Genomic DNA, 12,437 nt, shown 5'->3' on the forward strand with positions numbered 1-12,437 from the left:
ATCATAGACGTCAATACGGTTGGTCAACTATGTGACATTAGCAGTACATGGTAGAACCTATTGAAACACACACGATTAGGTTTACAATCATAGACGTCAATACAGTTGGTCAACTATGTGACATTAGCAGTACATGGTAGAACCTATTGAAACACACATGATTAGGTTTACAATCATAGACGTCAATACGGTTGGTCAACTATGTGACATTAGCAGTACATGGTAGAACCTATTGAAACACACATGATTAGGTTTACAATCATAGACGTCAATACGGTTGGTCAACTATGTGACATTAGCAGTACATGGTAGAACCTATTGAAACACACATGATTAGGTTTACAATCATAGACGTCAATACGGTTGGTCAACTATGTGACATTAGCAGTACATGGTAGAACCTATTGAAACACACATGATTAGGTTTACAATCATAGACGTCAATACGGTTGGTCAACTATGTGACATTAGCAGTACATGGTAGAACCTATTGAAACACACGTGATTAGGTTTACAACCATAGACGTCAATACAGTGGGTCAACTATGTGACATTAGCAGTACATGGTAGAACCTATTGAAACACACGTGATTAGGTTTACAACCATAGACGTCAATACAGTGGGTCAACTATGTGACATTAGCAGTACATGGTAGAACCTATTTACTAGTTCGTGGACTCCCGAATATCCAGAATCTGTCACAGTAGAATGTCTTGAACTGGGCATGTGCTCCGTTCTTGAATTCAGGAAACTGTGTTGGAAGTGGGCAGAACAGTCTGTACATTTAAGTGATACTTTTAATTTCCGTCCCTGGCATAAAACATAGAACATAGCTTTCGCTGCTTGTTCTGTTAACTTTTTACCCAGTGGTGGGGCAACAAATGCTGATCCGTATGTAAAAATTCAAACGATGGGACATCCGTTGTCTTCAGGCTGCTGCAAATCTTGATATTAAAATTTGATTGAAAATACACATTAGACTATCAAGTGACGATACACACAAACGCCACAGGGAGATGCGTAGCCTCGTGATAACAACAATCGCTCGTGGATAATAACCTTTGCAAAACCCATTCCCGCACCCCGCACCCCGCACCCCGCACCCCGCACCCCCCGCACCCCCCGCACCCCCCGTCACCCCCGTGGAATCAAAACTTTCATAACCTAGAACACTTCGTCTTGGGCAAGCCGTACACAGGGTTGCTTCACGAACACTTCTCACCAAGTATCACATTACGAGCAAAGGTCATATTCACAAACTAGGTCGATGACCGTCGTGGTGGATAGGTGTGCGTTATGTAACCGGCTGCTGTCACACCGCGCTCTTTTGAGCATTACCCATTTTCGTCATGTGCCTGTGAGAGCTGGATTGTACAGCTAGCGAATCGAATGCGCCCCTCTTGTACCAGAGCTGAATCTCAACTCGGTCATCTGACGCTCGCTTGGCATCTAACATGGCGGCACTCGAGGACTTAGATAAGCTACTGCAGTAAGTAACCTTTCCCCCAATTGCATTTTGTTGTGTGATGTTTTTCAAATCCTGGTGGATGGGTGTTCCGCATGTGACCCTATGAAGCTATGTACTGGTTGAACGATAAGTTGTGAGCCTAGAATGGAAGGACTTGCGTTATATCAGAGACCATATAATATCTATTATATGGTCTCTGGTTATATCACGAGACATATTTTGTCGTGGACAATACAGGACGTAATAAAATTACATGTCCACAAAAAACTTGAGTTAGTTGAGCAAATTGTTTCAGTGCTACATGTCAGTAAAATATCAAGGGTCTGTGACCTTTGGAAACATGGACATACTTGAGCATGATGTGATCAAGTACTTGCAAAAAGAGCTTAATGCGAATCGCCATCCATGAAGGTGTGTGAACAACACCACAGAAACATATTCCTTCTTCTGCAACTGTAAAGGTGAGGTGAGGTGAAATGGGGTTTAAAGTCGCGTCCAAGATTAATGCACTTATATCTACGTGTGTGTGTGTGTGTGTGTGTGTGTGTGTGTGTGTGTGTGGCTGCTTGTACTAGTCCGTACTGATGCCGATTTATAGTGCTAGCACACTGAGATACCATGCCGCAGTTTAACATCAATACCCCACTCACAACACAGTATACCGACTCCGAGCCGATCAGTTCTTGTTTTAGCCCCTTAATGCCGAGCGCCAGACAGGGTAACAACAAGTACCATCTTTTAACGTCTTTTGATATGACGCGGTCTCCGGGCGGGCGGTCGCAACTGTAGAGAGTTGCGCAACATAGTATAAACGCAGCAGTGACATTGGCTGCCTTGAAGACGACCCCCCCCCCCCCCCCACCAGTCCCGAAAGGCCTGTCACGAGAGAAATGAAACTACGATACGGTGATACCTTACCACAAATGACTGAGCGTCATAGATTGTTAGTTAAGTAGGCATTTCCCAGGTGAGAGTACATTACATTATCACAAAAGCTTTGGCTGTGAAGAAAGTATCAACTCGTTTGGTTCCTAATGCCTTGACATCTGATGAAAAACGCACCAGGCACATGTCTGGTGATAATCTATCCCTGTTTGAAACTGATCCAGAAAGGTTCTTGCCAAGGTCCGTGACTATGGATCAAATGTTATAACGAACTAAAATTAGTGGTCCCTTTGAGTTCGTTATAACCGTTGTTTACTGTATGTTGATTAGATGTTGGTACGTTGGTACTTTAGGTAGAGGTTAGAAATGAGTGTATTAAGTATGTGGCATGGTCTTGTAATGTCTTTTAGACCAAAGTCGTTGCAGAATTAATGCCCAGTCAGCAGTCCCTACCTTTCCTATAGAATGTCTGTTCTGCAAGCAGTTATCAATATATCTTTGATCAAAGCAAGTAAGCAAGGAATTATTACTTTTATGCATAGAAAAACTTGATCGTTATCATAAATGTCTTGCATGTTTTTCAGGACGATCCCAGGCCTGGAAGTACTGGATCTCAACAACTCCAAAGGCCACGGCTGCAAGAGTATCGTATATGATGGCCTGTATCTATTTATACCGCCATTGGTTTTGTTGGAACGAAGGAATCCGTTTGAAAGTTTACAGAGTATCAAAGAAACTGAAATGAAAGACGATGATGTCATTATCTGCGCATATCCTAAATGTGGTAGGTACAAGATTCCTTACACAGATGTGATTACAATGGATTAACCTTCTTGTTGAAAAGGATTATTTCCAAATTTTGTTTTATACTTTTTAAGGTACTCATTGGTTATGGGAGGTCATTGAGATGCTCAAAAGTGGGGTCATTGAGTACAGAAAGGAGACAAAAGAAACCCGGATGATGGAAGCAATATTCAAAGATGGAATAGACGCCATTCCTACTCCTCGAGTCCTGAATTCCCACTTACCTCTGCGCATGCTCCCTAAACAGATCGTTGAGAAGAAGGTCAAGTGTATCCAGATCGTGCGCAATCCTAAAGATGTCTGTGTGTCCTATTTCAACCACTACAGAGATATGGTTCAGCCTTTCGGATTTGAAGGGGACTTTGCTGAGTTTACAGAAGCATTTTTAACAGGCAAACGTACGTACTAGTCTTCGGATATGGATCCTATGTTGATTTACTGAGAGTGTGGTTTATAATGATTGTGTTTTCCAGCGTGGTCTAGATATATTGATATAAGTAAAGAGCTTTCGGGTGCATCAGATGGCCCACTCGTCTAAAACGCTGCTATTCACCGTATAGAGTTGCGTCCCTTAGATGTATCAGGGTCCGATGATCGTGTTCATTAAGTTGACACGGACCGCCTCCGTGGTGTTATGGATACAGCATCTGCCCGGAGAGCGATAGATTGTGATGCGATCCTCAGCTGCATCATATCAAATGACGTTATAAGAAGCCACTCGTAACACTGCAGGGTTCGACATTTAAGGGATAAAACTGGTGAAGACAATGGTCGGCTCGGAGTCGGTATATCGTGTCTGCGTGATGTATTCGTGTTAAACTGAACGGTATCTCAGTGGGCTAGCACTATATAACCCGCATAAATCCCGGCTAGTAGAAGCAGCCTCGCATACGCACACGCACACACAAACACGTTTATGCACGTCGCTATTTAAATGCAATAAACTTGAAAGGACATTAAACTCCGTTTCACCTCATCACATCGTAAGCTTACGTCCCCAAATTATAACAGACATATTGTTCAAAACGTCGTTACACTCAACACACTGACTCAATATATCCAATAGACGAACATTTAATCTATGAAATCTTATGTGGAATAGAGCTAGCTGGAGCTAGCTAGACTTGCTTTTGTATACGTTTCCAGATTGTTTTTCTCTCAATATAAAATATTCCACAGTCATGGCACAGGACTATATATCCAACTTAACAACTTGATAATGCGTGTAAGAATGGCAGCAAGTTACATGAACATACAGTTTTAATTTACCTGTTCCAGTGTGTTACGGGTCTTACTCCGACTATCTGTTAACATGGAAGGCAGAACTGGAAGGATCACCAGCAGTACCTGTGCTCGATCTGGTTTATGAAGACATGAAACATGTGGGTGATTTATGTACAGTCGCCTGTCGTTGACGCTGTTTAACTTCAATTATTGTGGCATGTTTCTAGTATGCGACTTAAATGGGGATAGCATGGTCAGTATCGCTGGCCGATTGTGTGTCGGAATATCCAGACGACGTGGAACGTTGATGGTGTTTTCTAACCGAATTCCTGTCCTGAACTGGATTACTGGTTCCCTCCCATCAGTCAGACAGGCCATTTGTCATACACCTTGTTATTGCCAATCGTCATACAGTTGAGTAGGGGGTGATTAGAGCACTCACCTTAAGCTGTAATGGTATGACCTAACACTCTGAGTTAAGGTCTTTGTTACGACAACAATGTTAAATTCATTAAGGGTGAGCTGTTGTTAGCTGGTTATCTTGTGAGAAGAGGGTAGTAAAATGATCAAAGTCACTGTAAGTTCTTTTACTGACAAATAATTGATATGTTGTTTTAATAAATACTTTGCCCTTTGAGGTTAATAAATGTAATTCATGTAATCCTCTGAAAGGAGACGAGAGATGTTTGAATCTCTATCACAATCACAATTCACAATCATGGCTCTGCGACTTGTAGTATACGTTACGTCATCCCGCGGTACCCAGCAGGTTCTCTTTGAAGGATACTTGATCAACAAGAATGCAACAAGACAGACAGCACAACACTGGCGTGCTGATGATTTTGTGAGGAATGTGTCAGAGCACAACCACCCCCCAGAGAATTCAAACCGAGTTCGTTTTGTCAGCAACATGAGGAAGAGAGCTTTAGAGAGGAAAAAAAACACGATACAGCAGTTCTACAACCAACAGATCGCTGAAGAAGATGATGACCAAGCCCAAGCCCTCCCTGCCTTCCCCAGCATGAGCAGTGCCCTTTACCACCACAGAAGGAAGACCACACCAGTCCTGCCCCAAACCAGAGCCCAAGTGGACTTAGATGATGCCTGGAGCCATACATCAGATGGGGACCGCTTCCTCCTATTCAGCGATGGAGAAGAAAATAAGATCCTTGCCTTTGCCACAGATGAGCAGCTACAGATCCGGCAGTGCAACAGTGGATTAGACGGACAGCAGGTCTAGCGCTTCTCCCTGCAGGTGATGTCCAAGACGCCTGGCTAGAAGCGATGCAGCACACATCTGATCTACCCAGAGCTGAGACCTTCAACGACTACATGGTATTGACTTAAGTAGATTATGATGCTCGTTTTTCCGATTCTCCTATGGAATCACCATGACACCACTGGCCCGAGGACCAACAACAACCTGGAAGGCTTCCACAACAAGCTGACTAGAAGTCTTCCTCACCAACACCCCAACATCCAGCGTCTGATAGAAGTCTTCCAAAAGATTGAGAAAGCTGACAAATTGAAATTGGCGCAGATAAACCTCGGTGCACCTGAACCAAGTAGAAAGCGGGTCTACCGTGAGGTTGACAATAGACTCCAGAGACAGAAAGATCAACTGAATCCATGGAAGGAAAAGTCTGATCCAGTTCCTTGATGCTGCAGGTCACCTTGAAGCTTGGATAGCCATTATCCGCCATTATGATGCTTTGAATGTTGAATTATGTTATTTATTCTTGTTAAAAATGGTTCATATTTATAATATTATGTTGAATAATCCATACTAATTGATTAATTACTTTTCTGCTTTACATTCTGTTTTCGTACAATCTACAAATGAATTAGCACAATATCATTCATAATTACAATCCTGGTGTTCCCTATAATTCAAACTTAAACATAACACAGTTAATGATCTGTGTGGAACAGTCCATATTGATAGGTAGAAGGCAGGGGGTTAGTGGTCCAGTCATGCATATCCTATGTTGTTATAAGCTGTATGACAAATGGCCTGTATGACTGATGGAAGGATACCGGATTACTTACGGTTCGAACCGGATTACTAACAGTTATACTCAACTACCCATTTACTTTTTATGATGTTAAATGGGATACCCTGGATAGTTGTCTACATTTATAAACACACATACACGCCCTTTGTGAAGCACCACCCCTCCCCCGCCCTCAATACACCCTAACATTCCCAAACCCATACCCGACAACTTGGTTCAAAGCGTGTAATCGTACCGCGTCATCGAGGGACGGCTGATAATACCGGACACTGGATTGCATGGGCGAAGATTGGAGACCACCGAAATATATATATGTAATTTAATTTGCTTATCTTGCAACGTTTCTATTTGTATAATGATCTGTTCTTATAGCAGAGGTGTCCTCACTTTCATCTCGTCATTACTGTTATACTAATTATCTAGCACAGAGGACCAGATCAGGAGTACATTACACGTCCACATATCTGCTTCCAGGATCCTGTCAAGAGTGTTAAAGACGTCGCCAGATTTCTAGGCGTGACAGCAACAGACATGTTCTGTGAAGAAGTTGCGCATGCTTGTTCCTTTAAGAAGATGAAACAGATTGACAAAGACAGGAAACTTGGAATTCCCGTGGGCATCTGGAGAGAAGATGCAGAACAAACATTCTATAGGAAAGGTAGGGACCACTGAGTGGGCATTAATTCTGCACCGACTTTGGTCTGAAATACATTACAAGACCATGCCACCTTATGGATGAAATCATTTCCTTTACCCTCATGGCTAGTTACTGACCCCTCATCGGCATTGTCTCAGACCATCAAAAATGTTAATTTGCATCAAAATGTTTTGAATACCGAACTGGAAGTTTTCAGTCAACAACATTGTATTATTATACAATCATTGTCCATACACCACAGACCACAGCATATCAATGTTAATGAAAGTAGTCACCATATTGGGAAATATCTGAGGAAATCCCAAAGGAAGTTTTGGAATTAGTGAACCCTCCTACCACGAAGGGTTTCGATGAGCATTCGGTCCATATTCTGACCAAGATTGGAACTGGAAATTTGTCACAAGGTATCGCAACAGTTCTAGAATGTGTGGAATTTAATTTTTTATGATTGCGTTTGAAACATTTTAATGTGTGAAGTTAATAGTAGCGCGATATTATATATTTTGACTATTACCATGCTCTTAATTCTCCTATAAAGTATTTAAAGCTCCCTGTCATAATCTTCCCATCAGTAACCACTGGACTATTTAAGCTGATTATATACGAGCGTATGTTAAACATGTAATATTGACAGTAGCGGGAGACCTCGCCTAGGTGAACACTACCAAGCTGACTGTCACTTCCAGATGAACGTCAGTATGTCACGTGATTACACACTGTCGTATATTGCTTCGGGAAATAAACACATCCCACTGAACGTTAATATCAATCCATTTTCAGCATCAGCCGGGTATGGATTTCTTTCCAACGCAAATTTTACTTGGTGCAACTTTTATTTCAAGCGAATGATATTGCCGTAGCCGCCATTTTCTGCCGTTTGTAAAACTAAGGGATGTCACTCCAAATGGAATATTTTGGACGGATGTCGTCACGACGTCACGACTCTCCGCGTTGATATAGTTCGCTTAAGATAATTAAAGTTTAATGGATTGTTTTGTTATGATTTATGTATCTGTCAATATAAGGATTAAAGGTGTATTTGTTCATCGTTGACGTTAAATGAAATTCAGTATGTGTGTAGTTAGCAATTGGCACATAAGAACCAGTTTCTTGTGTGCAAATGCTTTCAATTTTGACCTTCCGTTTACCTGTTTGTGTTTTAACAATGCTCTTAAAGCCTTTAAAAAAACATTTTGCATCAGTACACATCTTCCCTTCTGAAATTGCCTAACGGAGGAAGCTGAACTTTGGCATGTATGTCTCTTCTCTTAATGACATCGTATTTTATTCAAATCATTTATATGATTTCTCTACATGCTTTTTGGATATCAATTTTGACAGCCACCCTTGTAAAGTGTCTGTCTTTGAATAGCTGTCTTTGACTTACAGTGATCATTGTTGTGACTCATACCAAGAGTATATGATGTCCACTTTAGTTTGAGTTTAATGTATTATTTTAGTTTGAATAACATTTTATACATGCACTTTTCTGCACTTTTCTGATTTAGGTGAAATTGGGGACTGGAAGAACTGGTTCACAGTGGCAGAGAGCGAGAGATTTGACCAAATGTGGAACAAGAAGATGAAGGACTCTGGATTTAAGTTTAGCTACACACCCTTTTGAAATCATTCCAACAGTCACTGTTTCGGAAAGTCGGATTTCTTTAAATCTGTGAAATGGCAGGAATTTCTCTGAATTCCATGTACTGCATATTAGTGTTCATGTGTATATGCAGAAAACTCTGTCATAATATAGCTTCAGTAAAATCATTTCCATAATCACAGGAAATCTGTGTTAAGAGTCTATTGTATGACACAGAAAGCGCTCGTTAAATCTCCAGCATCATCATCTTATTTATGATTCATTCATCAGTAAAGAAATATGTTTCTGTATCAGACGGTGGCATACATCAGTAAAAATTACAAAATTAATTTGTTACACAATGTTGCATAATTCTGATACTATTATAAATACTTGGATGAATACTGGATATATGTTTCGAACGAAAGTCTATTAATATTAATATAACATTTAGTTGAAATTGACCCCGAAGTTATATAGGCAGGTAATTATTTCTTCGGGCCGTGTTTATTAACACAAGGAAGGTGGTCATTCAAGGATGTACGCTATATTCTTATGTGACAGCGCTCAAGACACCAGTGGTCCATGTGCAGTCATTCTGGATGACCACTGTCCCGTCATCAAGTGTCATCTGTCCGTTGACCAGATCGGCATCTTCTTTAACCAACTGGAAGAAAAGATTATATAAACAATTAATTAATTCTGGGTCTGTAAGACTATCATGGAACAGTGTAGCAGCTATGATGCATTAGTTTTGATTCCGTAGTAATAATGCAATGACAACCAAAAGTTATAAAACAAATGAAAGGACCGCGATGCAACATCTAAGGGAGATTATTCTCAAAAATCGCTTGTAATGTCAGTTTTGTACTGAGCCTATCGGAATTTTCTGAAAGCAGAAACTTATTTCAAGACTGACAAAGAAATGCTGGCCTATCAGTAAATGCATCTGTGTATTGCTTGAAAGTTTTTTTTCTGTATACTTCGAATATATATATTTGGTGGCATTAGTCTGTACAGATTTAGTGTCTGCAATAGATATATCAGTGTCCAGATTGCACGTGAGGTTAATATTTTCTACATCGACAAAACAGTTTGTTTCATATTCAAATCTGATGAAATTACCATCCAATCTGTTCAATTTCATTGCATGTCTTTTGCATTGCGTTGGTTTCTTATACAATAACTTTGCTCACCAAATGAATGTTGGGAAATATTTTCCCTTCCGTGAAGTCTTTAGTTATTCTTTTCTTATTTAGTTTGTTCATTTTCATTTGTGACATTACTTTGTAATTACTCTTATATTAAATGCAGACACTTGGAATTGATGTAACGGATACATATGTTCAAATAAGCAACCAAAGCTTGAATATCAGAAAAAGGTCAAGAGCACGCATGACCCATTACCGCGTAATTGTCCTGCGAATGTCTACAATGGGACCATAAAGATACATACCACCATTTATCTGGGGTAGGAGAAACCGTGTAATGTCCGAATGTCACCAACAAAATACCCAAATGCCCTATTATATGTGACCGCCTCCGTGGTCTAATGGTAGAGCGTCCGCCCGAGAGCGGAAGGTCCGGGGTTCGATCCCCGACCGCGTCATACCAAAAGACGTTAAAAGATGGTACTTGTTGTTACCCTGTCTGGCGCTCGGCATTAAGGGGCTAAAACAAGAACTGGTCGGCTCGGAGTCAGTATACTGTGTCTGAGTGGGGTATTCATGCTAAACTGGGGCATGGTATCTCAGTGTGCTAGCACTATAAATCGGCAGCAGTCCGGACTAGTACAAGCACACACACACACACACACACACACACACACACACACACACACACACACATGAGCGACTGAATTTGTACCCGCACTGCCACCATGACCCGCCATACCTAAGGACTATATTGGACAGTACTCAGGTATTCATGAAATTTTATATTGTACCAAGGCTCCAACTATGAACATATGATACTCGGTTTCAAGCTTTGACGAACAGCGGAGGTACTCAACGCGCTGTGTGTCACGTTGGCCAAGCAGGCAGCGGGGACACAGCCATACTACAGATACTGACTAGCGCCATGCGCACAGATAAGATTTTGTTTTGTTTGTCTCTGTTTAATGCCGCACACAGCAATATTCCAGCTATATGACCATATGGTCAATGTGACCATACGCCCTCTTACTGTCAATAAAAGCGGCCAATGCGCTACGAATAGCGCAACACAGGTCGCGTACTAGTCTGGATTTCTGCGATATCATGCGGGTACTCACGGGGAAAAAACAATAACAAAGGCAACAACCAGTCCCGGGGAATTGCTTTAGATCAGTGCCCCTTTAAGGAGCACTACCGCAATTTATATACAGCCCAATGTATTTCACACCAGGGGCGGTCGGGTAGCCTAGTGGTTAAAGCACTACGACTAACTCATTGGTGAATATTTGTTTCAACTCCATTGCCAAGTCACACAGTGCGCCCTTCATTCCTAAATAGCTATGTCAGCGCTTGGCTAGGTGAAGTTGCCCATTCACTATATATAAGGGGCTACTGGCTGATTCGGAGAAGTGACCCACATAATGATATCTTAGTGTCACGGTGACCCTTTGGGAAACAACAACATATACGAAGGACCACTGATCAACTTCTCCACTATCAGTCAGTGGCCGATATTTACACACAGTGTTTCGCACACCAGCCGGAGCTCGCTTGTACTGGGCCGACCTCGCGGTGGTGATACGGCGTCAGTCTCTTGCCGTATTGCAACCCAGTAATTGAACCGCGGTGATAACCTAAAAGTTATCATCACCTCACGTTGGGACACGAGCCCGCTGCGGAATGTCCTCAGAAAACTTCAAACCATGATAGAAATATGTTATACCTACACAAAAGATATCAAAATGCACATGCCGATCAATTGTCCTATGGCGGTTCTGAAGAAAGTGGAAACGTTGTACAACAGGGCACTACTCCCCACCCCCAACCACCCCACCCCCAACCCCCAACCCCTCTCTCTCTCTCTCTCTCTCTCTCTCTCTCTCTCTCTCTCTCTCTCTCTCTCTCTCTCTCTCTCCCTCTCTCTCTCTCTCTCTCTCTCTGTGTATTTTTGGGACATTAAGATCACGGATGATATGGTCTATTAACAGAAAACATGCAACACTATGGCTAACTCCATTTTGTGAACACACTAACACAATCATTTTATTGAACCAAATCACTCAATACGCCCCTCTCCTTGCATGGTCATGTTAAGTTTTCCATTCACTAGATGTAGGGACTGGCTAATTCGTGGAAGTGACCCAGAATACGAAATCTTAGTGTCACTCTGACCCTATGGGAAGCATAAAAGGACCCTAGATCGACTACCCTAGTATCAGCCAGTGACCTCAAAAACACTGTGAGCGTTTAATTATATACATGCCACTGTTGGTGGTTAATGATATACATATCACAACAACAACAAAATAATAATTATAATAATAATTAATTGTAAATGTTTGAATTTGAAGTCCTGGAAAAAGATTGTCTGGGCTTTACTGTTTTAGGAACCCATTGGCTGTGGGAATGCCTCGAGATGCTAATCAGTGGGACCATCCAGTACCAGAAGGACGTGAAAGAGACCCGGATGATGGAATTCATCCTCAAGGAAGGAATAGAAGCAGTGCCGCCTCCACGGGTCTTCAACACCCACCTCCCTCTGCGCATGCTCCCTACACAGGTCGTGGAGAAGAAGGTCAAGTGTATCCAGATCAGGCGCAATCCTAAAGATGTATGTATGCTTTTTTTCAACCACAAGAAGAACAT

The 12,437-nt window shown here is 41.7% G+C and overlaps 1 protein-coding gene across 1 annotated transcript; it reads left to right on the forward strand.

Moving 5' to 3' along the window:
- Window positions 1-1,194: 1,194 nt before the first annotated feature.
- Window positions 1,195-9,876, forward strand: LOC124133398 (sulfotransferase 1B1-like). Its single transcript, XM_046497798.2, has 6 exons — window positions 1,195-1,490; window positions 2,939-3,138; window positions 3,233-3,556; window positions 4,437-4,540; window positions 6,872-7,055; window positions 8,564-9,876. Exons 1-6 carry the CDS (start codon window positions 1,456-1,458, stop codon window positions 8,677-8,679), a joined length of 963 nt encoding a protein of 320 aa, XP_046353754.2. The 5' UTR covers window positions 1,195-1,455; the 3' UTR covers window positions 8,680-9,876.
- The last annotated feature ends 2,561 nt before the right edge of the window (window positions 9,877-12,437 follow it).

The sequence above is a fragment of the Haliotis rufescens genome, unplaced genomic scaffold, assembly GCF_023055435.1.
Source record: "Haliotis rufescens isolate VD_foot unplaced genomic scaffold, xgHalRufe1.0.p SCAF_21, whole genome shotgun sequence".
NCBI classification, from domain to species: domain Eukaryota; kingdom Metazoa; phylum Mollusca; class Gastropoda; order Lepetellida; family Haliotidae; genus Haliotis; species Haliotis rufescens.